Genomic DNA, 26,403 nt, shown 5'->3' on the forward strand with positions numbered 1-26,403 from the left:
AGCACTGTGCTAGAAGATGGGGATATAAAGGTGAAAAAAATCAATTGGTCCTAGACCTCAGGAGGATGGGATATTATATACAAGGAACTTGGAAGTGGCCAATGTCAGTGGATCCCCAAATACAGTTTGTGGGTTTCATGTTCAAGAAGGAATGTAGGCAAGAAAATGAAGCCTATGTATACTGGCCTAAGTGGAAAAGATACCGAGAGAATAAGGGAGAATCCCAGGTTTTGATTCAGCAGAATGACAGAATCAGGCTTAGAATAATTCAGATGATTGGGTCACTTTATCTAAATCAAGAAAGGGCCTGAAAACCAAGCCAGAGATTGAAAGTACAAAGAATGAAGTCAGGAGGTGATGATGGTAGTATTTGGAGTGGAGTAACAGTACAAATAGTGAAGAGATGAATCTACAATATATAGAGGAAGAACTGAAAAAAAATTCAGAACAAAGTTCAAAAGATTATAACTTCTCCACAACCCTTTGCTAATCACAAAGTAGACTAGGGTCTCATTTAGGTTTTGGAGTCAAGATTTCTGGCCAAAATGACTACAGGAATATTGTCTGGGCTGAGAAGTGGACAATTTGGGAAGAGATAGGATGGAAAATCTAAAGGCAGACCAGTAAATCATTCAAACCAAGATTTTTCATTTTCAAAAATGAGATAGGATTATTCTGTAGAGAGGCAGACTCTGATGACTGGGCAAAGGGAAACCAAAGATATCAAAGCTAAGGTGAAAGCAATGTATCTAAAACACAAAATAGGCATTGGTAAACACCTGTTTTTGACATAGAAAATGAAAGGAGAGACAGACAGAGATAGATACTGGAGAGAAGAGACAAACAGAAATCTGGAATGAAGAAAAGAAGAATTCTTATTCTCAGTGACAGAGAAAGTCAGAACCACTCTCCTGCAAAAAGGAAGACTAAGAGCCCATCAACAGTTTAGTCATAAAAACCCCACAGTTTGGACACTGGTGAGAACCATCATCTTATCTAAGCACTTAACTTTGCAGAGAAGGAAAGTGAAATCTGAAAGTGACTTGGTGTTCAGCATCTCAAGACTACCTGGCCTCAGCTTCTCCTTAGCTATGAGGTGAATAACCCTAAGTGCACATTAGTGTCTCTGCAAACCCACTTCTGGATTACAAAACCCCAAAATGTGTAAGCCAGAAGAGACCTCAGGGGCCATGGGCGTCATCATTTCAGTCCAGTCCAACTCTCCATGATTCCATTTGGGCTTTTCTTGGAAAAGATACAGGAGGGATTTGCCATTTCTTTAATTTGTTTTAAAGATTAGGAATTAGGCAAACAGAGTGAAGGGACCAACCCAGAGTCACACAGTTAGTAACTGCCTGGGGCCGCATTTGAATTCAGGAAGAAGTCTTCTAGACTCCAGGCCCAATGCTCCCGGTGCATAATGGCGCCCCTCTAGCAATCATTTAGTCCATAGACCAAAAGAAGTCACAGATAACCAATAAATGATTATGTAGCCACTGTACTAAAGGTCTTCATATAAGAGGAAAGAGGAAATTCAAATCTATATGACAAAGAGATTTTGCAAATAGATAAATGGCCAAAGTATACGATTAGGCAGTTTTTAAAAATGCAAAGGGGCAGCTAGGTGGTGCAGTGGATAGAGCATCAGCCCTGAAGTCATCAGGAGGACCCGAGTTCAAACCTGGTCTCAGACTGTAATGTCCTCTTGGTTCGGTTTTCTTGGGGTCTCTGGGAGCAGCCTTCGTTTCAGTTCAATAATCTCCACAAGGGTAGCCATGGGTTAAAGTCCAAATCCTTTATTATCTCTTTCAAAATCTTGTCTCGTTTCCTGGGGCCCAGTTAGCTTTCTTAGAGGCCTATCCCTCTCCTTGGTTCTGAGAGCTTGAGCTCCCACCTGTCTTCTCTGCCCTCTGAATCTCTCCTAATAAATCCTGGCTGAGGCTCCTAACTTATATGCTCATTATTTGTTGTAAGATTAAATCAATCATATTGAATCATGCTAAACTAGATAACTATTGTCTCTATCAATTTCACTGACTTAGCACTCTATAAGAATCTTTTGTTTCAAGTTCAGAGTTCTGGCCCATAACATCAGACACTTAACACTTCCTAGCTGTGTGACCCTGGGCAAGTCACTTAACCCCAATTGCTTCAGCCCCCTCCCAACCCCCCATGCAAACAAACAACAATCACATGAAAAAATGTTCTAAATATTACTAAGGAAATGCAAATTAACACAACTGAAGTTCCACTTCATACCACAGATTGGCAAGGATGGCAAATACTTGGAAGCATTATACTGATGTACTTGCTAATGGAGCTGTGAATTGGGCCAACCATTCTTGAAGGTAATTTAGAACTATGCCCCATAAGGTACTGTTTGTATTTCCTACTTATATCTCAAAGAGATCAGAGGAAAAGAATCCATATTTACTAAAATATCCATAGCAGTTCTTTTTATAGTAGTCAAAACCTGGAAAATCAGTGCACATTAGGAAATGGCTAATTACAATTTACAAATGTAGAATATCATAGTATTATAAGAATGACAAAATAGACAGCTTCAAAAGAAAACTGGAGTTCTATGAACTGATGCAGAATTAATGGAAATAACTAAAACAACAATTTATAAAATGACGCTATTTTAAAAAAAAAAAACTGAAACACCCAAGAATTCCAGTTAATGCATTGATAAACCAGAAATCCAGAATACTAAAGAGAAAGTAACCCCAGCCACAGAGAGGGGATGCACTTAAAATGCAAAATGAGATGAACATTTTCTGATAGGAGTCAATGTGAGAATTTGTCTTGTATTTGTTATGAGGTTTTTCCTGATTGTTCAATGAGAGAAGAGAAATGATACATGTAAAAAATGTATTTTTAAAGAATAAGAAGTATCACCCCCCCCTTTCTCCTCTTCACAGCAGAGATATTACATAGCCATCAGTTGTAATTGTTTCAGTCAAATTTGATTTTTTGTTATAGGACTATTATAGAAAATAAATTTAAAAAAAAAATTAATAGCACTTAAAAACATTTATTTTTAAAATATTACATATTTATACTGTAACTGAAAATTATAAAAATTGAGAATATTTACATTAGAATGTCAAGGATTCAGTTTTATTTTATTGTTTTCCCCTATCCCATTCAAAAAAAGGCAGGCTAAACCAAACTCCTTTTTCTAATCTAGCCTAATTTGTATGTCTCTCTCATTCTCTCTTTCTCTCACATACACACAGATATATACCCTATAGATTGCTCATCCAACTGTCAATAAAAATACAACAGTATTTCTCATCCACCTTTTTTTCAGTGTGGATAACCAGCTAGAACAAGCTCTTTTGAATGATTATGGCCTCCCATCCTTAAATTATCCTAGAACATTTTCAAAAGTTAAGAAAAGCAGGAATGCTCCCAGTGATAATGTGGGTGGCAGCAAGTAGGCATCTATTAAGTGGGTGGCCTGTTACAACACTTTAAGGCATGTGATTGGGCTACCAAACCTTGTACTTCATAATTTAGTAGGGCTTTTGTCATGACATCACAAAGAAAAAGATTCTGAAGGTGAAAGTCAAAAGTGTTCCCCATAATAGCATTTCATTAAAATTTTTAAAGTTGTATAAGCAACAATGATTACTAAATGGCTACATAAAAAGTTAGTTATAAAGAATGCCAAAAGCAAAGTCAGAATATGAAAAAAAAATTAACAAAATTCAAAAGAATATGCCTGAGAAAGAAATCAGAAGGCAACTAGGGGCAAAACAGTATTACTACATTTTATCAATAAATGAGTTTAGACTTTTATGGACCTTTTTGTAATTCTGTGTTTCAACGTGTTTTTTATTTAAAGTTTCTAAGCTTAAAATAAATCTTACATGTTGGTGGTCTAAAGGGGTAGGGAAAATAGAGAGGCTGATGCCTTGCTGGGTTCTGCCAAGTTCCTACTTGGCATTCAGTTCCCACTGAGCCCGTCCTCAGTCAGAGGGGCCCAGACAACTGTTCCCTGGGCAATACAATACAGTAAGAGGTTCTGGAGTCAGGAAACCTCCACTGACACATGGCAGAGGGGAGATTACGGACAAGACCACTTCAGCTGTGACCAGCACTATATGGCCCACCCAGACTGGAATGTATATCCCAGGAGGTCACCGCACCTTGATGAAATAAAAAGTCCAGAAAGAAAAATTTAGACTTTGCCTGTTAGGCCCAAAAAAGGGGTGAGGCCTTGGGAGAAACTCCAAGCGCTGGAACCACCATGAATACACAGGGTTCTCTGAGAAGAGGAAAAGTGGCAAAGAAGCCGAGGAGGTGGGGCTGCCTCTGACACCCCCCAAAAACCACGAAATTTCAGGGTGAGGTTGTAGGACTGAGAAGCGTTTCAGTCCGGAGCAGGAGGACCGAGAGTAAAAAAAAAAGCAGCCCTCCAGAGACAGGCTGGAGAAGCCCCGAGGCTCCCATCCAGGACAGGGGGATGGCCATGACATCGCTTAACACTCTTCCTGGCTCCCACGCTCCCCGGGGAATGGGGCCTTTATGACGCTCAAAGTTTCGGTGCACCAATTAAGTTAATCAAAGCTTAGCTAATGATCAGCCCCACTTCCGAGGCCTCTAAAGTACTTATATTAGCAGCATTCTCGCCAGCTCTTTGTGACCCTGGAGTCAGGACTTCCTGGCATCAGCCCTGGAAGGTTGTCCCGGCACAAGGTCATGACTGCTGTTCCGCTCCTCCCTTCTACAAGGCCCCCGATATCGCATTTTTGGGGCTCTCCCTTTAGTGAGAAGCTTTGAGGGAGACTTGTAAGTAAAGGCGCCCCGACCCTCGGGACAGAAAGAGCCAAGGCCTAGGACTTTAAAGACCTGTCGGCTGTCCCAGAGGAGGGCCCACCTTGCTTCCGACAGCCCTCAAACTACCGCTCCCAGCAGCCCCTGCGGTCGCTCCCTTCCACAAGCCAGGCTCTTCAGAGCCTCGGGAGCCCCGGTGCCAGCTGGGAAGTGTAGTCCGCCTACTACTCCCCGAGCCAAGCTCCCGGGTCCACCCCTCGACCTTCAGCCACTGGCTGATGCTTCCCGGGCAGGCGGCGGACCAGCCACACGGGCGCCGGCTGGCCTCCATTGGCCTTGGTCAGATTACAGCGAACGGGGATTGGCTGAGGGCCGCGAGACCCCACCCCCCGACCCGCCTGCCGGCCCGGCCGCCCCCTCTCGCTCTCCCCACCTCAGCAATCACCCCTAATTCATTGGGCTCCAGGGATTCTCCCCAATTAACGGCCAACCGCGCCCCCGAGTTCTCGCGAGGCCCCGAAGGGGGCACCCGGTCCTCCGCTAGCACGCTCCGCCCGGGCCTCACCGGAGGCTTCCCGCCCCTCGCCTTCCGTTGGCGGCTCCGCGCGCCCCCCGCACTCACCTGGGCGGCGGCGCTCAGGCCCGTTAGCTGATAAACCCGCAACATCTCCTCGGGCCGGCGGGACGAACGTGTGGGGGCGAGCTGCCGCGAGCACTGGAGGGCGTGCGTACGTGTTGCCCGGCCGCCCCCTCAGCGCCAAGCCCGGCAGCACGCACAAGAGGGGAAACCGGCGGAACCGCGCAAGCGCAAGCCGCCCGCCCCGCCGCCCCGCCAGACTGACGGGGTCGGAAGGGGGCGGGCGAGGTTGGTGCTGATTGACGGCTTGCGTCAGCAAATAGGGACGCCGGCGACGCAGTCGAGGATTGGTGGGGTGAAAGGAGGAGGCGGGATGATTCAGAACCGGCCTGTTGGTCGGTTCTAGCCTGGTAGCGTGGAAAGCACTGGGGGCGTGGCCCGTAGGACCAACTTCCGGCTTCCGCGCATGCTGGGATATCAGAAACCTGAGTTCTGGCTGAGTCGGAGCCAAGTACGGAACTTCTACTCACATGTCTCGATAACGTCTTAGGAATGCTACTGTCACTGGAGAGGGCTCTCCCATAATGGAGCAAAGACTGATTCAGAACACCTTCGTGGGGACAGGGCGAACTCAGGGAATATAGCTGGGAAGAGAGAAGGCTCAGGACGGCTAGTTCTTTCATTTAAAAATTGACAGGCAGCCCATACACACATCTGCTCTCGGAAGACTCACGTTCTAACGAGCGTCCCTATATCTAATTTAGCGATTGAACCAATCGTGGCTTAGTGGAAAGGTCTGACAATTAGCTTTGGGGAAAAAAAAGTCCAACCACAATCATCTTATAATAAAAAGTAAAGTTTCTCCGAGTACAAGAACTTTTTCTCTCTGTATTCTTAGTGTTTATTGCTTCTTTAATAAATTCCCTATACAGTGACAACATTGAAAGTTTGGGAGCCAGTTTCTGACACTGGAGTGATCAACTGAAAAAACTGGAATGTCCACATTAGTAGGAGATGTTGGGCTGCATGACCTTCCAACAATACGAATAACACGCGGCTGTGTACTGCTTTGAAGTTTGCAAAGCACTTGGCTCACAATGAGCCTGTGAGGTGTACAGTATGAGCATTATGAACCCAGGTTTATAGCACTACCATATCAAGCTGCCATGAATCGTAACATTTTTAAGTACATGTTCTGTATATTCCAAGCAAAGTAAGTTTCTAACCCATATTTTTAAAGTATTTTGTCAATTTTGACAAATGTGAAGACAAACTCTTTTTTTTTTAGAAGAGATGCACCCACAGGTTACCTAGTTCCGCACAGCTGATGACCTTTACTTGACACCAAATAGGAATTTTTTTTTTAGATTAAAAGGAAAAAGGCAGGTATGTTATGCAATCTGTCCCCTTGAAGCCATGCATCATCGATACATAATCGAGACGGAAGAAATATTGATAAAAATTATATATATAAAAGAGAGAATGTGTCGTTTCTGAATTTCTGATAATTTTCTCATCTAACTAGATTATTTTTAACCACAACAGCATCTCTCAAGAGCATTTCCAACAAAGATTAAGTTGATTTTTAAAAGGTTTTTAAATTTTAATTTTATCTTAAATTGGTTTTTTTAATGTTTTTTTCTCCATTAAAAAAAAAGTGATTTATATAAATTGAGGGGGTCATAAAATGCATAAAACAAAACCAAATTTTGCAATTACATCATACAAACAAAACATATTTTTAAATATCTGAATCATAATTATGACTGTGGTAGCTTATCCTGGCTTGGTGACGCCTGGTTTCTTGAATATAGGTTGTTAACTGGACTAGAATCAGGCTCTAACCTGTGGAGCTATACAAAGCAGGCTAGAGACAGGAGAATGAGGACACAAACAGAAGCAGGCCAAAGCCAGTTTCCTCAAGAGGACGGCCTAAACAAAATCTGCTACTGCTGGGGCATACATTATACTTGAAAGGAGTTGGACCACAATACAATCATTTGTGAGACAGCATTTCTGGGGACAAAACAGGTGTTCTTGGGTCATGTATGAACAGCCATTGTCTCAAATTTGGGGCTTCATGGACATCCTGCAGGGGTACAAAGTTCTGTGATAGGAACAGGTATTGTAGTACCTGACAATTATGAACATGTGATGGATGGCCCTGGGAAATAAGGGGAGCCAAATGCCTCCGTGAACACCTGCTGTTGGTCCAAGAGGATGGTATCATCCACAGTGCAAAGGATTACTGTTATGCCAAGCTTAGGACACAACCTGCTTGCTGGGCCTCAGCTCTGGGAAACAGGCTATCTCCCAAATATTTTGACACAATCCATCCTATTTTTCCTAATGTAAAATCGCTTTTCTGCACTTGACTTTGCAAACAAACTAGTCTACTATTTCCCATAAATAATAGTCCATTTCCCTCCATACCTTTGCAGAGTCTGTTGATGCCTAGAATATCCTCCCTAACTCCCTTCAAGACATAGCTCAAGTGCTACTGGCACTTCCATGAGGCCTTTAATTAATTTCTCCTCCCACTCCAAAAATTAATTTATAAATCCAATTAAAACATGTTTGTCTATATCTACTCATAAATGTTGTCTCCTCCAAATAGAATGTGAGCTCCTCAGGGTAAAGATATCAGAGTAAAAAAGCTCCTCAGGATAAAAATCTGCTAATTTTGTCTTGGTATCCCTAGTACCCAGGGCACAATGTCTGATAAATGGAATTCCATTAATGATTGTTGAAGTGAATTGAACACTATGCCAGTAGAATAACAAGCTCTGGCAGAACAGGGGTCTTCTGGTGTCAGATGTCCAACATTTATGCACTTTATGGCCACTCTCATATTATTTAATCACTTTTTATGGAGAAAAGAAAATTTTTTTTTAAAAAAGCAGGGTGCTCAAGAGAACACTATAAGCAACAAGATTATGTGATGAGCAACTCTGATGGACATGATTCTTTTCAACAATGAGATGATTCAGGGCAATTCCAACAGACTTGTGCATTCAGAGGGAGTGCTAAGGAGTACTGAATGTGGATCAGAACATGGTATGTTCACTTAATGTTGTTTATTTGCTTGTTATTTTTTTCTTTCTCATTTTTTTCCCTTTTGATCTGATTTTTCTTGTACATCATGATAAATGTGGAAATACATTTAGACTTGCTGGCTAGAGGAGGGAAAAAGTGGGGAGGGAGGGAGAAAAATTTAAGAGTACAAGATTTTTACAAGGGTAAATGTTGAAAACTTTTTGTGTATACTTTACAAATAAAAAGCTATTATAAAAATAAAAAGCAGAATACTGAATTTTTAGTGTACAGCTACATGAAAACCATTCACTAAGTTGAGAAAGTATGTTTGGAGGGCCCATACCAAGAAAATTGCCAGTCCTTGAGGTCATGAATAATGACTCTAAATTGGTGCAGTAGTCAAGAATGGTAACCCATGGGCAATAGGAACCAGTCATAAGGATATAATAAACATAAAAAGTTTATTCTGTGGGGGGCAAAGGGAGAATGATGATTATGCCTAGTAGAACTTGTATGAGACAGTTTATCCATCAAGAAAAAATCTTAACTAGTATTTAATATGATGCAGAGTGGTTTACATGTATTATTTCTATTGAACCTCACAACAGCCCTATAAGGTTGATAATACGAATATCTCCATTTTATATCTGAAGAAATTGAGGCTCTTACTCTGGCCAAGGCAGACTCTCTGGACCTCAGTTACCTAAACTGTCAAATAAAAGGGTTAGAGCCCAGGATCCTAAGGTTCCTTCTGGTTTTGAATCCTGTAGCCCAATTATTTCATGAATGAGTCTATTCAATAAACCTCATTCTGTATTGGCCATATCAGGAGCTGTGAGTCTGGCACAGCTCCCTCAAGGAGTCTACATCCTTATGAGAGGGAACAATCAACAAATAAAGTGACTGATACCAGACCATTGAGGTGGGAGGACAAGGCAGTGAGGATCGAGCTTTCATTGGTGCAGTCTGAAAAGACGTCAAGTTAAAAAGATGGTGTTAGAGCCGAGTCTCTGTAGGAAAGATGGAGAGCATTTTAAGTGCGGCAGGAATTGGATTGGAAAATACTTCCTAGAGCATGAATGAGGATGGGTCTGGAGGCCAGGGGAAACATCCCAAGAAGCATTTGCAGAACTTCTAGCAACTGCTATGTGGCTCAGAAATTAAAAGATCGGGTTCTCCACCCACCCAGTGGTGGTGGCAGGGCCCATAGCACTGTCACAATTGGAAGGGATGGCTTTTTTTTCCCTCCAGATTAAATAGCATGTGAGAATACCTCTTGGGGGAATTCTCTAGTAAAAGCAGGAGGACCAGGAGCTGCCTTCTACCTTAGCAGCATGGCAGCAGAGAACCCTTGCCCTGCCTGGGCAAGCCCGAGTCTGGGTGTGGGGGGGGTCCCTTCTGTTTCCTTTCTCTTTCTGAGCATGGGGGATCACACATCAATCCTGAGATGGATATGGCAGATGATGGTAGACACCAATTATTAGGATTCTGTCACGTGAAGAATTCACAACGGCCATTCTCGTTGGCAAAAGGCAGATTTACTTAGGGGAATAGGTTACAGACAAAATGATGGGATACAATAGAACTAGAGTGGGAGGATCAAGCAAGTTCCTCACAATTACCAGTAAAAAGGGAGCACCCCATGAGGTTGAGCATGTCATTAGCTGGCAGGCCAATCCTGAGAGGGACTAAAGCACCCCAGAAGAGTTAGCTAGCTATAAGGAGAAGTGGGGTTGAGAAACAGTGGAGTTAGGAGAGATACCATATGGCATGGGGGAAGGGGAAGGGGGAAAAGACAGCATGAGGCACAGTAGCAGTAGCAGACTGACCCAAAGGAGGGCAGTAGCAAAATCATGGCCCCAAAGTTATTTTATATGGAGAATTTAACCTCAGGAACTTGACATAACTTGGATTTCTGACTGGATTACTTCCCTGGGTAGGACCATGGAGCTAAACTGATGTGGATTATGGGAGCCTACTTTCTGCCTGCCCCAAGGAATAATTTTTATCTGTTCTTCAGTTTCACTGGGCCAGCCACACCCACCATTCAGGACTTCATTACTAGATTATGAAAATTCTAAATATCAGAAGAGCTTGTATCTTAACTTAGAGATCTTGTAGCCATTACTCTGGAGCAAGCCAGTGACCTGCTTTAGAGAAAGGGATTGAGCTTTAGAAATATCAGTTTGACAGCTTGTGTAGAGGCTAGATCAGAGGGGGATGCAGGGGGGCAAATACAACAGTCTAGCACAGGCCTGGGGAGTGGTCGCTTCTGGAGCTCTCAGCCCAGAGGCAGTTCCAGATCACTTATTTGTGCCCAAAGTTTCTGTGATTGTGTTCCTATAGTTCCTGGCTGTGTCTTGGCAGGTAGATTTCCAAATATTTTAGGTTACTGACAGTAGTTTTAAATGGGGTTTCTCTATCTCTTCTGCTGGGGTTTGTTGGTGACATCTAGAAATGCCGATTATTGACAGGGGTGTGTTTCATATCCTGCAACTTGGCTGAAGCTGTTACTCTTCCAAGTTGATTTTCTAAGATTCTCTAACTCTACCAGCCTTTCAGTGGCCAAGGATGATGGGTTTTGTACCTAGTTCTTGAGGAAAGATCACCAAGACGGCCTCCCTTTCCTCCTTCCCCTAGCTCTCCCGAAGGCCGGACCAACAGTTTATTACTACTGCAAAACTCTAGACTCCTCGCCTGGTTACCGGGTTGCAGCTCTGCCTCTCAGTTCCTTCTTCCCTGGCCCAGGAGCTTCTAGGACCTCGAACAAGGCCTCTGGTCCAATGATCAAATCTCCGGAGCCTCGAGGCTTTCCCGACCGCGCCGGGCGCGCTCTCCGAGCCTTAGATCCGCCATCTGAGACGGGGCCGGAGGCCGCCCCGGGGGCCTCGCGCCAGGAGGGAACAGGGCAGCCCCTCAGCACCGGGCAAAGGCCTGGTCCGCAGCGCGTCCCCAGGGGCATAGGGACCCCAAGAACTCCGAAGGACCGAGGCGTCCGCGCGCTCCGGACAGCGGGGAGGACTCAGGGTCTCCGAGATCCGAGCGGCGGGTCACTAACGGAGGTCCAGGAGGCCGGAAGGCTCCACACTGGGTCAGTTTTCCCCGGCTTCGAAACCGGGGGCCGGGCTGGACCCCACGCCCAGGCCCTTCCTCGCCTGCAAGCTGCTCTCTGCTCTTGTCCGCTCCCCTGCTCCTTTCCCTTCCCTACCTGTAGCGCAGGCCCCACCCCACTCCCTCCCCTGCCCGTCCCCCGCTCCGCCCCTCGCCCCGGATCTTTTGGTCCTAAGTGGCCTCCGTAGGCGCACGGGAAAATGGCGGCGGCCGCTTTGGTGGCCCGGGCTGCTGCTGCAGGTCAGTGAGAAGCCGGGCTCCGGACTGGGAGCACCTGGCGGGTGCGGTGGGAGCGGGAAGGCCGGGCTGGGCCCGCCAGGGTCTCTCTGCTTCTCCAAGGCCCGGCGGCTCCGTCCCCTTGTCCTCGCTTCGGGCCTCGTCCTCCCCCCGCCCCCCGTGCGCACTTTGGGCTGGCTCCTCCCCCTCCCCCACGTTGTTAAAGGGGCGGGTTGGGGAAGCGGGACTTTGGCTCCTGGTAACGCCAGAAACTGCCCGGGCCTTTAAGGCTGGTTTTTACCGATGGAGAAACGGAGGCTGGGGAGACCGGAGCGCCCACTGGGCGGCGGCCGCCCAGCGGGCTCGGGCTGGGGATGCCGGGCGTGCAGGGGAAGGCCCCGCCTCCCGTTCTCCTTCGGAGCGAGGAGTGACCGCAGAGAAAGATGTTCAGGGAGGGCGGGGCCCATCAGATCCGCACCCCGGGAAAAGCCCCCTGGGGAGCCGTCCGGCCCGGGGCGGGGGAGGGGGCGCCTGCTACTGGCGGTGTGGGAGGGAGGGAGAAAGGGGGAGGGAAGAAGCGCGGGAGGCCGGGGGCCGGAGGCCGGGAGGCCGGGAGGCCGGAGGCCGGGTGCCGGGGTGCCGGAGGCCGGGTGCCGGGTGCCGGAGGCCGGGTGCCGGGAGGCCGGGTGCCGGAGGCCGGAGGCCGGAGGCCGGGTGCCGGGAGGCCGGAGGCCGGGTGCCGGGAGGCCGGGTGCCGGGAGGCTGGGTGCCGGGAGGCCGGGTGCCGGGAGGCTGGGTGCCGTTCACAGCAGGGGTGCTCATTGAGACCGGAGAGCGAACGGCCCCCCGGGAGCGGAGGAGGGGGCCAGAAGGAAGGGCGCTCCGCACGGCGGCCATTGCTAGCCTAGGAAAGGAGGTGGGCGGAAGGAGCCCCTCGGACTGAAGCGATTTGGGATGTAGAGCTGGAAAAGGCCTGGGACAGCCGGGGGAAGGGCAGCTAGGGGCCCATCCACTGCTCAGTGGTCCCTGGGCTCTGCCCACCAGACCGGGCACCGTGCCCGGCATTCAATAGAAAAAGCTTGTCCTTCGTGGTGCCCCCTCCATCCCCTTCCGGCCTTTCAGTTGGACCTGGAGCACCCTCTCCTGGTACCTGTCTCACAGACCGAGCTTCTTCATCTCTTGTACCTGACACACAGCAGATTGGGACAACTGCTTTGGCGAAGCGGAAGAGTAAACAGCAAAATCAGCCAAGCCCTGGGCCAGGTCTGACCTCAGAGGCCCGTTCCTGACCCTTTATAGCATCCCCGGCGCACCTCGGCGTCCTAGTTTCTCTCTGTGTCCTTCATCCCTTGATTCTCCGTGATGTTTGCCCACAGACACTCATTCCGCTGCCAGTTCTTTGCAGCACCAATGTTGGACACCGGCCCTGATGTCAGGAGGACCTGAATTCAAACTTGACCTCAGTCGCTTATTAGCTGTGTGGCCCTGGGCAAGTCCCTTAACCCCAACTGCCTCCCCCGGAAGGAAGAAAGCTGCCTGTTCATACCCTGGGACCACTCACCTATTGGGGAATGTTGTAAACTGTATTTAATGACCTAGTGAAATGTGATGATTGTTTGGGTACTTAATGTTTTCTTGCAGCTCTTGACAATTTTGAGCCGTTCTTTAACCTTTCACAGTGTTATCTTAAACTCACTTCTCTTTCTCCGTTCACAGGAATCCGGCCCCTCAAGGTTTTGGTTTCGTCCGCCTTCCAAAATTGCTCCGGTTCCCTGCGTCTGGTTTCCACGCTGTCTGGACGACCTTTCAGCCATATTCAAGCATCGCTCGTTGCTCCTGCTGCCAAACACGTTTCCCCTGTTAGAAGTCTGGCATGTGGGCCCCCTTCAACAATCCTTAATAGGTACATTGTTTCAGGAAATGCCCGTTAGTGAAGTGATAGCTAAATCAGACCGAATTCTAAAAGAAGATAATTTTTAAAAAATAAGATGGGGACAGATGGTGATGTCCCCTATTACTGCCTGCGTTGTATTATTTCAGGCCTTTTTTTAACTACCGCAGAGCCAGGACGACGGGGTGTGAGGCAAGTGTTGCCACAAAGCACAGGCCAGCTTTCCAAGCAGGCATTATGTACCTTCTTCAACACTGGGGCAAAAGTGGAGGGCTAGCTAGGGCAGCTCATCACAGAGTAACAATCTCTTTAACACCTGACAGCCGGTTATTTAACCTCCCATTGCCTTCCTAAACAAGCCAGTCTGCTTTTCCACAGTTCTGCTTTTTAGGACATTTTTCTTGGTATCAGGCCATACTCTGCCCTGTGTCTTTTCACCCCACTGTTCCTAATACTGCCCTCTGGGGCTAAGCGGCTGTCACATCCTCCCTTAATCAAGCCTTTTCTTCTCTGGACTAAACATCTCCGGCTTCTTTAACATAATCTGTGGTGCGATGTCCAGTTCTCTCTGACCAGCTTCCAGGTTGTCACTGGGGCCCAAAGTGGCCCATGATTCAGAGCAGTGCCAGGGGAATGTCCTGATCATCCCAGGCTACAATGGGGGGAGTTGTCCTGTATTGATTCCAGAATGTACCAGCCACGGTCCTCCTAGCCACACGGATTCTGAGTAGTCAGTGCTTCTCTTTCTGAATAGATACTTGCTGCTTGCCCTCTGTTCCTCTCATACTGCAGTCTAGAATTTTGCTAGGAATTGGAATCAGGTTCACGGGTAGCATGAAAAGTCAGCACAGGAGTAGCTCAGCTCTAGACTTCTGGGACCTCCAGCTCTGCACAGTTATTCAGACCTCATGGACACAGAGCTCAAAAATCTCTCACTTAACTTGATTTCAACTCCTTGTTTATCCTTTCTGTTCTTTCGTCCCAAATCTAAAGACCATTTTCTTTAGTAAAGAAAAACAGGAACAAAAAACAGTTGAGCAGTTCTTCCTGAGCAGATCTCGTTTCATTTTGGACCTTCCTCCCATCTTTGTGTTTTTTGCTGTTTATCTTCCATGGCCTGTCTTTGCTTCTATTTTCTATGGGTCTTTTATTAAAAGTGAATAAGTTGATGGGTGCGTTTACCAAACAGCAGCCCGACTGTCTCTGAAGAGTTCTTTCTTCCTCATTGAAATTGTTTGTACACAGGGATTCCATTTTTAAGAACTTTGCATGCTTCTTAGGTTACAGTACTACTTACCTTTTTTTCTGAACTCTGTGAGGTGTACATTCAAAATCTCCCCTGAATGTTATTCCCAACTCTTCCTTTCTGTCATGCACTCTGAAGGTGAACAAATTATATCCTCAAAATCTTCCTGTCCTTTTTCCTTAAGTGTCTGTTTCCACCTCAGGGTCAGGATCAGGTCTAGAAGAACAAGGTCCCTTCTGTCCCTTCACCATTTGAAGGCTGTGTTTATTTAGGCAAGTCAGAGACTGAGCAGCATCCCTACATTTGGTAGATGTCTGGGCAGCTGAAGGCCCTGGCGTCTCCATCCGGAGCCTGGTTCTTTGGCTGCGATCTCTGCCTGTTGAGCCAGGACAGGCGGTCGCTGTGGCTGAAACAGCAGGAGAGCTCCCTCGGTTTGTCCATCAGCCCCCTGCTTTGGATGATTGTGATTATGGGATTGGGAAGCCAGAGAAAGTTCATCTGGCCCTTCTACTCCCTTCATTTTACAGAGAAGAATTAAAAGGCCCAAAGCTAACTTTTCCGATCAGTGTCTGGGGCTTTCAATGAAAATTGTGTTTCCTTTACTCCTCAGCGTCACCCCTCTGCTGCCCACTCTCTTTCGCCCACCGGCCCGCGCTCTGACGTACTGCAGTCTGAGGAAAGGGAAGCGGAAGTCCGTGAAAGCCGTGCTCTTCAGGTTTCTCCGGCTGCACAGCGGCCTTTGGCTGAGGAGGAAGGTGAGTGCTCCCCCTCATCCCGGGCCATACGCTGCTCGTGAGGAAGTGAGCCTTCTGTGATCACAGGACCCGTGACTTAGAGCAGGACGGGACCAAGGAAGCCGCCGGTAGTCATTTTACAGGCCAGGAAGGGGAGGCCGGCCCAGGGGAGGGCACTTGTCCAAAGAGTTCATTCCTCAGAGGTGAGATTTGAACTCAGGTCCTCAAGCCCCAGCCAGAGCGGCATTCTCTCAGAAACCAGCCCTGAGATGTCGTTAATGTTAATGTTCCTTCTTTGGATACTGAGCACGGATCCCTCTTGAGCCTGCGCGTTCTTTAATTGTCCGTATTTAGTGAACGCTGGCTATGTGCCGTCCCGGACACCGCAGATACGTGGTTTAGGGAAAGACTCGACTGGTAGTGGTTGGGCCCCGGGCTGTTCTGGCGTGTGGCTCCTGCCCTTCCTGGGCCTGGCAGCAGCTCTGCCCGCACCTGTGTCAGGAGTTCCAAAGATGGCTGTGACCGAGTCATCGATCCCTGGCCTGGTGGGTGCTTGGGGGCTGACAGACAGACAGACCCAGGCTGCCCAGGAGCACCCAGACTGCTTGTAGCTGTTACTGGGGCAGCGCTCCATCCCACACATGGTTCTGACCAGGGTCTGTCTCATGAAGGGCTGTAGCGGGAACCTGCGGGTGGGTTCCTGCACACCATGCATCCCCTCCCCCTCGTGTGCATCCCCTCCCCATCACGTGCATCCCCTCCCCCTTGCGTGCATCCCCTCCCCCTTGCGTGCATCCCCTCCCCTATGTGTGCATCCCCTCCCCTACGTGTGCATCCCCTCCCTCACGCGTGCATCCCCTCCCCCACGCGTGCATCCCCTCCCCCATGTGCCCTGCTCCACCAGCTCGCTTTCCCAGCTAGAGGAGCTCTTTCAGACCTGGCTTTGAACAAAGCGATGAGGCTGTGGGAGCATCCTTCCTTCTGCCTTTTGGAGTGAGCTCAGCTGTCCTGAGCTGCACCGGCATAGAGCCGATATGGCATCATGTGGGGAGCCCCAGAGCAGGGCCTGGCTGCCAGGGGGCCTGAGCAGGTTAACGGTTCCCCGCAGATGCAGGAGGGCCTGAGCAAGACAGGGACTCGGGCTTTGGTTTTATGCTGATGGGGGGGATCTGCCCCCGCCACGACTGCAGCCTCTCCTCCCCCAGCCTCCCATTCCCTGTCCCACGACTGTGCTTCTCCTCCCTTCTCCCCCAGAGGGCCCCCGCCCCGACTTCAGAGTCCTGCTGCAGTCCCCCCCGTGGGAGCCCCCGCCTCACTTTATGTGTCCCTTGTAACTGGTGAGCCGCATCTGTACGTGGTGTTGCTCCGCGAGAAGCCCTGAGCAGAACTTCTGTGCTCCTCTTTGTAAAATGGGTGGTCTCCGGCCCACTTGGTGGGACGAAATGGAAATTCAGGAAGTAAATGCAGACTCAGTCCTGGCTGTTTTAGGCGATTCTTCCCTTTGCTATAAAAGTCTAGGTTTAGGAAGGAGGTTAGAAAGCCGGTCCCCCTGCCCGCTGGGGGCTCTGTACAAGGGGACTGATTCATGGAAGTGGCCCCCTCGTTTGGGTGCTGCGGTTAAGAGCTTTAACTCGTGCACCTCTCGTTACGAGCCTCGGGGACAAGGGCGCGTGTGATCTGGCACGAGCCTCGGCCCCCGGCTTTTCATTACTCAGTGTAAAGGTTCGTAGGAGCCAGCCATTAACTCAGTCTTGCTATTTCAGGCAGGGTTTGGGGGGGAGCCCATGGTCTTTAAGGCCATTGCTGTTGCCCCACACAGACATGTCCTCAAGGGAATGGGATCCATCTCTCTCACTGACATGGGGAGAATGTTGGGATGGTGACTCGGAGCTCCCTGTCCCTGCCCCCCCCAGAGCCCGGCTTTAGCCGGTGAATTCCACAGGGGGGGCAGAGGGATGTGCCCCAATATAATTGTTGTTGAGTGGTCAGATGATCCCTTCTTTGAGGGATGGGTCCTTCCATCAGGGCGCGACCAGGCCCTCCTCCTGAGCCTCGCTGCGGGTGCCGCGTCATTCAGTGGTCTCCCGGCCGTGGTTGTCCCTACCTGGTTTGACTCCTCCGCCATTTCCCTGTCCCTCGCCCTCTGTCCCTCGCTTGTAACCCAGCAGGCCAAAAGCATCTCTAGGATTGGGCGCGGCTCACGTTGGTAGAACAATGGTCGTTTTTAGCAGAGAGATACAGATGCAGGGGTTTGGTTTTTTCCACTTGGGTATTTATTAAGATCCTGCTGTGTGCCAGGGCCTTTACAAGCCTGGGGTGCAGAGAACAAGAGCTCCCTTACAGGAGCTTGGGTGTTACGCTGGAGGACATCCCCTTAAAGGCAGATTGGGGGGATGTTCTCGCAAACATCACTCGCCTCCAAGGGCTGGTTTAAAGCTCTGAACGGGACCACCCGGAACAGTGGGGGACGGGCTACCCTGGGGGCTCCTGCCCCAGCCCAAGCTTCCTGTTAGCCCGAGCTCGTCTCCACGCTGACTCACGCGCAGCGGCCTGAGGAGGTCACGAGCAGCGACGGGGATAGCTGCGGGCCTGAGGCAGGGAGCCCGGGCTCTCTGTGAGGGGCACCGCGCTGGTCGGCACCCGCGCTCTTCTCTGACCAGGCCCGGGGCCCGGCCACCTGGTGTTGTGGTGTCCTACGGGCCCCTGCAAAGTGAGGAACAAGCAGGTGAGAGACAGGGCGTGGGGTGCCAGCAGGAAGGTCTGGGGAGAGGAGCGTTGCTGGCCGGGGGTGGAGGGGCTTCCCATCACCTCCAAGGTGCCCCTGCCTCTGTGTGAGCTGCTGGGGCTATGGGGGATGGAGGAGGGGGCTTCCCGTCACCTCCATGGTGCCTCTGCCTCTGTGGGGGGCCATGGGGGATGGGGGAGGGGGCTTCCCAGCACCTCCGTGGTGCCCCTGCCTCTGTGGGAGCTGCTGGGGCCATGGGGGAGGGGGCTTCCCATCACCTCCAAGGTGCCCCTGCCTCTGCGTGAGCCTGCAGCCTTGGCGGGGGTTGTTGAGACGCCGCTGTTGCCTTGTCTTCGCAGGCCGGTTATAAGAAGAAGCTCTGGAAGAAGAAGCCGGCTCGGAAGAAGCGGCTCCGGGAGCTGGTGTTCTGCAACAAGACGCAGAGCAAGCTGCTCGACAAGATGACCACGTCTTTCTGGAAGAGGCGCAACTGGTACATGGACGACCCTTACCAGAAGTACCAGGACCGCACCAACCTCAGAGTGTAGCCCCAGGGCGCCGGCCTGCGGTGCGCCGAATAAATCAGACAAATGGCTCCTTGTGCATTCTACCTTCTTTCCTTCAGCTGCCGGTCTGTTTGGCGCTGGGCACGCAGGCTCAGGACCAGGATGGAAGGCTGGGCGTTTACTAGGCGAGCAGCACAACCCAGAGGTCATGCACACGTGGGCTTTCTACAGGAGGTGGCAGGTCTGGGACAGCCTGGCAGGGGCACAGAGAGAGGAGGGGGATGCTGGGCACGGGCGGGGTGGTGGACAAAGAGAAGGGCGGGAGTTGGATACAGAGAGGGGCAGGATGTTGGGCACTGAGAGGGGCGGGATGCTGGGCATAGAAGAGAACAGAATGGTGGGCACCGAGAGGGGCAGGATGTTGGGCAGGGGCACAGGAAGAAGGCCTGTGGGCTGTGTTGGGCAGCACATACAGCGTGGTATGTCCTGATCCTGGGCTTAAGCCAGAGACTACATGCTCTCTTATTTTTATCCAGCCAAGGAGCTGAGGTTTCCCTAGAAATGTGATTTCGTTCATTTAGCACAAGTATTTAGCACGAGGGGAGATCCTCGGACTATGGGGCTGAAGTTTTGGATTTTCTCCCTAAAAACTGATGAGCGTCTGATGAGTTGGGACAGACTCGGCGCTCCCTCTGTGGCACGGTGCCCCGGTCACTGAGTAAACGATATGGGCTTTTCTCATTCTTGTCGGTTTTCTCTGGGCAGGGTTGTAGGCCAGAGAAGTGGGAAAGAACCAGCTGTGGAGAGCTCTCATTGCCAGTTAGAGACCAGAGCGCCCATTTCTCAGAGAAAAGCCTTCCGAGGTAGATGCCCTTCGCCCGTCTGCCCGCTCTCCTTCCCGCTCGTTAGAACGCGGTTCTCATTTTCCCTTTGATGCAATGAGTCGTACGTCACCATGGCGGGGTGACGGCAGCCGGGGAAGCGCCGAGGATGTTCTTGTTTGGAGCCTGTAAAAACTGTTCTTGGTCGTGGCAGGAAGGGGAGGTCTGGGAGGGAGGGACCTCCTTAATACACAAGAATGGAGCTGAGGGGAAGACCCCCAGGGAGTCCCCCCAGTCGAGAACCAAGACACCGTAGCCCAGGCTGAGGCACTGTGGTTGGGCCGGTGACGTTAGGGTGCTCCATTGTTAGAGTTCATCTCACTTCTGAGTAACGAGGAGCCCCCCATTTCCCAAAGCTTTCTCTACTTATTTTCTCACCTCTGACCTCCCTTACCTGCTGAGGAAGAGCCAGGTCTGGCCCAGTGTGAGGAAGAGCACTCCAGGGCCCTTGTCTGCCATTTCAGAAGAAAGGAGGTTTGATAAGAGGGACTTTAACCTACCTTGTTTTCTGTTGGATTCACAATAAAGGTGGACAGGAAATCGCCAACAAGAGCCACTGTTGTCTAGGACAGAGATCTCCAAAGTGGGGTGCACACGTGACAGGCCATCAGGGTGACCAAGGAGACGAGGTGTACCCCATTCTCCCCTCTCCCAATCCCATTATTGCCCAACATCCTCCCCCACTAGTCCAGACCCCTCTTCAGGCTCCAACTTCAGGCTGGGTGGGATTACAAACACTGGGCCCCGCTGCCTAATTCACTCCCTGCCCCAACAGTCATGGGGCGACGTGGGGAAAGCATCCAAACCCTCAGCTGCCTTGGCCGGCTCTGTGCTCAGAATAGCTGCAGGGGAAGAATTTCACCTGCTTGGGTTTCAGTTTTTGTTGGGAGGATTAAGTTTCCAGCATTAAAATTCCCCTGTTTGGCAAGCCAACTGGATCTAAATAATTGAATAATGAATATTTGTCGGTTACACTTTAGAAAACGTTCACTATAATTTCTAAAAAGTGAAATGATCACGCATACTAACTCATTCTGGCTTATCACAGTGCAAACAGCTACTTGTCAGTGTAGAGGGGAGCAATAATCAGGAAAATTTTGGTGTGACATGTTTCCAACTTATCTCGGGGCAAAGTGCTTAATCATCATTGAACTGGAGAGAGATATTTTTCTTTTCCAAAAAAGCCGTGTTGCCCGTTGGCTGATCTTTTCTGTCATGACAGGTGGCTGCCAGACATATGTTCCCTGATAGATAAAAATGATCACAATCTGTCTCTTCCAACTAAAGGAAGCTTTTTAAAAATGAGTGAACAAGGAACTGCTTTTCAAAAGAAACTTTTTTTCCTGAAACTATATTTGGAAATGTTTTTATTATTTTTTGCTGCTAAAAACATGTGTCATCTCATCTCTAACCCAATTAAACTAAGAGACAGACTTTTCTAACCTACATTGGTGAGTCAGTAATTCAATTCTTTAATTCTTTAAAGACTGCAACACGAGATTTTTGAGATTTCCATCTGTAAGGTATAGAATACTTAAAATACATTCTGGTAGTGACTTTTAAAAAAGGATAAACTTGAACAACTTGAACTATGCTGGTTGCTAGAGCACTGAGCTTGGAATCGGGAAAATTATCTTCCTCAGTTCAAATGCTGGGTAGGTCACTTACCCCTGGGTGCCTCCATTTCCCCATCTGGAAAATGGAGATGATGATAATAGTACCAGTGCTGTTCTTCTCAGGCGTGTCCAACTTTTCGTGATAAAGTTTTCCTGGCACAGACACTGGAGTAGTTTGCCATTCCCCCCTCCAGCTCATTTTACAGATGAGCAAACATATAAAACAGTTATTCTCTCCTATTCCCCATTTCCTGCTTTTTCTCAGAATGTTAGATCAAGACTTGTGTTCCCATTTGTGTGATGTTATTTAGTTTTCTAAGCATTTTTCCCTTTTGTCACGTCTTTTTTTCCCAGAGAGTCACCCCAGAAATGGAGAAGAGGAAGAAATGGGAAAAAAGAATCACTTTGTAAGCCCTTTGAAAGTTACTGCCATTTTTAGAAATTAGAAATTCTTTGTTAAGCCACTTAGCTACTTAGGAGTCTATCGCTGGATTTTTGACCCTTTCCCACCATCCAGATTCATTGGAGGGGGAAAAAAAAAAGGAACTTTCTCTGAAGCGCACTATGAAAAAAAAAGTAATTTTTTTTTTTAAAGAAAAGGTTAAGACTTTATTTATTCAAGATGAATATATCAAGCAAGAAGTATAACAAAACAGCAGAACTTTCACCTTTGGAATACTGTCCTTGACATCGCTCCCAAGCGTTGTTTGGTATACTACTATTCTATGACAGATTTTTCTAGGCTGATTACAAGAAGTCAACTATCATAATATGCACAGTTATGATCCTTAATTTATCAGCTATTTCTCTGAGGGCGAGTTGTGAGAGCATGAATACAAGTGTCCTTGGCTATTTTAAACACTGTGCCAGATCGAGAGCGGTGATTACCTGAAGCTAAGACAGAAACAAACCCAAGATAAAACCACAGCTGGCGCGGGCCAGCGTTCTATCACAAGGACAAGGACACTTTACAATGTAGAAACACACATTTCAAAGACCAGCTGAAGCTAGCGGGTGGCTTAGCTGAAGCCAGGAGGGAGCTGGGCTGAACTGCCTCTCCCACTTTATAAGGATTAGACCAGTGTCCCTCCCTACCCACCCACCTCCCACCCCCACCAAGTAATACAGGTGCCCAAAGGCTATGAAAAAATATAAGTCAATACATAACCATTACAGACTTTTGAGCTAGCATTTTGTAAACAACCTGTGTCTGTAATTAAGCAAATTAAAAACATTGTCTTATTTTGTAGACAGAGCACACCACTAAGCGTACATTTGGAGGCATTCACATTTCATGTCAGTCTATACACAAATATACAGCTTGTTGGATAAATACACATTTTGCCAGAGATATGAAAACTTCTCAGTTGTACAGTGAATGTCTGAGAGAGAAACCAACTCCCGTATCAACACTTGAAGGAAAATTGAAATAGTCAAGTTTACATTTAAGACAGCAGCTTGGACACCTATTCTTATTTTTATCTAGAATGAAAAGTAATACAGCATATGTGAGAGTTCTTCAAACATTTTTTTTTTTTTTTGGCATAACTGAGTGCAAATTTGTCAGTTTCTACTTGTCAAAATTTCCTGTTGCATAATAGTGAGGAAAAAAAAAAGCTTGCTCATAATAGGATTTTAATTTCTGCTAAAGTTTTTTTTTTTGTTTGTTTTTGGGGAGATTTTTTGCAAAAGAAAAAAAAATTGCATAACGTAAGCATGCAAGCTGGGCTCCTCAAAGTTTTTTTCTGGGCACATTCAATGATGAGTATTTCCTAGTTGTTACCTAAAAGGTAAATAGCTTTCTAAATTATAAAAAATTTCTCTTAATAACCTCAAATTGGTACATTTGAGGGAAATCACATTTCTTCCCAATTACATGTGGAAGTATCGTGACAAGGGGAAAATGCTCTGTCCTCCTTTAAAAGACAAAACAAAACAGTAGTGCTCAGGGATTTCTCTTAACTCATTTAGAAGCGGGTTTTTTTGTTTGTTCATTTTTTTTTTTTAATTGAAGGATACTAGAAAATAATTTATGAAGGACCCAAGGGATAGTAACTGGCAAACAATTTCAAGGACAAACATTTCTGAGCCTGCCAGTTCACCATCTCCCTAGATGGCCCGCTGCACCTTAACTATGTTAATAATGGAACAGTCTTTAATAGACCCGGTTATATATTTCAGTTGACAGCAATTCTTATGTGGTACACATGTTTTCTAGCCTATGGGACAGATTAAAGGCCAACACAATCAGCTAAAGGATTGATTAACTGCTTGGTGAACACTGCATGCAGAATACACTTATATCTTGAAAGCACAAATACTCAATACAGCTTCTTCCTCTTCTTTCCTAATCTAGGGATGAAAACACTATCCTAACACTTAAGACTAAAATGACATCTAATCCAGATTCTCCTTTTTTGGAAAAAAAGAAATTGGGCTCTGTTCTCAATACAAGTCTAGACTTTCCCAGGGGTTCATGGGACCCCATAAGTTCATGAAAAATGTCTCTTGGAAGCCACTAGATAAGAGCAAGATTTAGAATTCAACGGAAAGCCAGATATAACCGTGTTTTCTAGGACCAACTTTTGCCACCAGAACTCTCCCAAAATCTTTCCTGCTCCTGTTATCACAGGTGATTTCATACATGTCTAGAATGAATTAGCTTCAGTTAAAAATACCCATTCTAACTTTTCTTTCCACCAATTCACTGGCAGCAGCCTTCACCCCTCCTGTCTCTGTCAGGTGAGAACGGTTTCAGAGTGGGTCAGCGCAGGGAAGATGGTGGGGCATCCTTACTGGGACCTAGAACTTTTCCTCTGCTAAGCTCGTTCTGTCCGTAAGTCCTTCAAGCATCCCTGCGAGGTAGGTGCACGGTCCCATCCCCAGGAAGCTTTACAAGGTGAAGGGTCCTGTCAAGGTCCTAGGAAGGATTCAAGAATTCCCGGCCCGGATCCAGTGCAGAGACCCTGCCTCCTTTCACACCTTCCTTATCACATGGTGTCCAGCTCACTATTATATCTCAGGGGAATAGAAAAGAAAAACTTTACAGAGAGGGCTGACCACCAGATCTCTTCACTCCATCACTAATTTTTTCTGTCCTCACTCACATAGTGAAATACTTGCCAGATACCTGCTTGAGTTGTACCTGGAAACTTTGACAAATTCCATATGGGAACAAGAATTTCAGTAGGTTTGTCGCTTTAAGAAAAATCAAAATTTGTTTTTTTCATTCAGTCTTTTGACATAATTGTGAAGCATTGTTGGCCTCTGCAAGTCTATTTATTTTAACCAAAAATATAAAATACATGATGATCCAAAGTATTCTTATCAAGTAGGGAGGATATTTTCTTTTAATTGCTATTATTTGCATTTATGGGAATAAAAACTAGATAAATAACTGATAAATTACAAACTTATACCCCAAACATTTCTGTATTTCAGAAACAGCAGAGATGATTTCTGCCGTGACGTTCTTCTCTCAAGTTGATGACTATTGAGCTGTGAATACTATCAACCTCAGGGGACTTAGAGGTCATTTCCTGCTATCCCACCCTTAGCCCCTTCTCCCATGAAAATGAATTTTTTTTTAAGAGAAAGAAAGAGAGAGAGAGAGAGAGAAGGCCATGACTACAATGCTGCCCACTCAAAGCACACCCAGCTCCCAGATTTCTATGTTATTAAGTGAATAGCTCTTTAAGGCAGAGAAGAGGCGTGCTGTAGATCCCGGTGCTGTTGGCTCATCTAACTCACATGGTTTCAGTGGCAGGGGATGAGGTACATTTCTTCCTGAAGCGAGATCGAAGGATCCTAGGCGGTGCCTGTGGAGAAGACCAAAAAAAAAAAAAAAAATAATAATAATTTAAAATGTAAATAATTGACTCAGGATTATGAAACGGCTATTTGTACTGGTGGAGTTCGTTTCTACACCAAGGAGATCCCGCCACGTAGGATATTGAAGGTCCAGACCAGAGTGATAAATCACAGATGAAATGCAACATGGTGGAAAAGATAGGAGGAAGTCTTGGATTCACGTTCCATCTCTGATAGATTCTGGCTAAAGGGCACTGGGCAAATCACCCGACCTCCAAATCTCCAGGATTTTAGAGTGGATAGGCTGCCAGCAAAGGGATTTGCTACACGGGGAAGTTCCCTGTATTGATGAAACTGTTCAGACACCCCCAAAATAAAAATAAATGGCATTTTCAAGGGAAGGATGTTCCCGACCCATCATCCATGAGTCACAGGATTAAAGCTACCTTTCTACTTCTGTAGGAACCAAAGATGTGGCCAGAAGTCATAGAATCTCAAGAGTTGGAAGGATCTTCACAGTCTCAGTCCAACTCACAAATGAACAATAATAATGATAGCTAGCATATTTTAAATTTTGCAGATCACTTTATGCAATATCTTACTTGAGTCTTACAACCCCCAGAAGATGGATATTGTTTTAGCCCCTATTTACAGATGAGGAAACTGAGGCAGACGGTAGCTATATTGTCCAGAGTCACATGGCTAGGAAGTATCTTAGGCTAGATTTGAGCTCCAATCTTCCAGCCTACAGAAATAGCAATGCTTTCTATGACATTCTTGGTCAGTGGCAGCCATCTGTGAGGAGGAACCCACCATCTTGAGACTGGCCACTCAGGAACACCATCTCTTGGTAATTTCTACCCATGATCACTCTTGTTCTGTCCTTTGGGGCCCAAACCGAACAGGTCAGGTCCCTTTCTACAGGGAGATGTTGACTGATGCCCTAAGACATGGGGCAAGAATGAAGGATGAATAGCAACAGCAATAAATGACTAAAACGAAGAATTCGGAGAAACTTGGGAAGCCTTATATGAACAGACACAGAGCAAAAGAAGTGGAGAGAACAACTTACTTGATAACCACAATAATCAATCAGTCAATTGACAAGCATTTATTAAATGCTTCCTGTATGTCAGGCACAGAGATCTAACTTCAAGGAATAAAACAATCCCTACTCCAGGGGTCCTCAAACTACGGCCCTTGGGCCAGATGCAGCAGCTAAGGATGTTTATCCCTCTCACCCAGGGCTATGAAGTTTCTTTACTTAAA

General features: G+C 47.5%; 3 protein-coding genes across 4 annotated transcripts in view; 1 reads left to right on the top strand and 2 right to left on the bottom strand.

Annotated features, from left to right (window-relative positions):
• Window positions 1-5,629, bottom strand: part of IMMT (inner membrane mitochondrial protein) — a 39,770-nt gene extending 34,141 nt beyond the window's left edge. The window contains exon 1 of the mRNA XM_051974392.1: window positions 5,408-5,629. Within this exon, the coding sequence (XP_051830352.1) occupies window positions 5,408-5,452 (45 nt within the window). The 5' untranslated portion in view covers window positions 5,453-5,629. The remainder of the gene's footprint in view (window positions 1-5,407) is intronic.
• A 6,011-nt stretch (window positions 5,630-11,640) lies between these two features.
• Window positions 11,641-18,916, top strand: MRPL35 (mitochondrial ribosomal protein L35). Its single transcript, XM_051974391.1, has 4 exons — window positions 11,641-11,749; window positions 13,442-13,628; window positions 15,473-15,617; window positions 18,681-18,916. The coding sequence occupies exons 1-4, from the start codon at window positions 11,710-11,712 to the stop codon at window positions 18,867-18,869; spliced, it is 561 nt and encodes a 186-aa protein (XP_051830351.1). The 5' UTR covers window positions 11,641-11,709; the 3' UTR covers window positions 18,870-18,916.
• Window positions 18,917-21,904: 2,988 nt separating this feature from the next.
• Window positions 21,905-26,403, bottom strand: part of REEP1 (receptor accessory protein 1) — a 130,265-nt gene continuing 125,766 nt past the window's right edge. For both annotated transcript variants that reach the window (XM_051974390.1, XM_051974389.1), the window contains one exon: window positions 21,905-25,142. In XM_051974390.1, coding sequence (XP_051830350.1) covers window positions 25,071-25,142 — 72 coding nt within the window. In that variant the 3' untranslated portion in view covers window positions 21,905-25,070. The remainder of the gene's footprint in view (window positions 25,143-26,403) is intronic.

This window comes from Antechinus flavipes, chromosome 2 (genome assembly GCF_016432865.1).
Source record: "Antechinus flavipes isolate AdamAnt ecotype Samford, QLD, Australia chromosome 2, AdamAnt_v2, whole genome shotgun sequence".
Taxonomy (NCBI): domain Eukaryota; kingdom Metazoa; phylum Chordata; class Mammalia; order Dasyuromorphia; family Dasyuridae; genus Antechinus; species Antechinus flavipes.

What these genes read in the sequence shown, in the direction of transcription:
- MRPL35 (XM_051974391.1), top strand. Translation starts at nt 11,710, where the DNA reads ATGGCGGCGGCCGCTTTGGTGGCCCGGGCTGCTGCTGCAG. An exon ending in GGCCCGGGCTGCTGCTGCAG is followed by an intron (nt 11,750 to 13,441) that starts GTCAGTGAGAAG and finishes CTCCGTTCACAG; the next exon opens with GAATCCGGCCCCTCAAGGTT. An exon ending in GCCTTTGGCTGAGGAGGAAG is followed by an intron (nt 15,618 to 18,680) that starts GTGAGTGCTCCC and finishes TTGTCTTCGCAG; the next exon opens with GCCGGTTATAAGAAGAAGCT.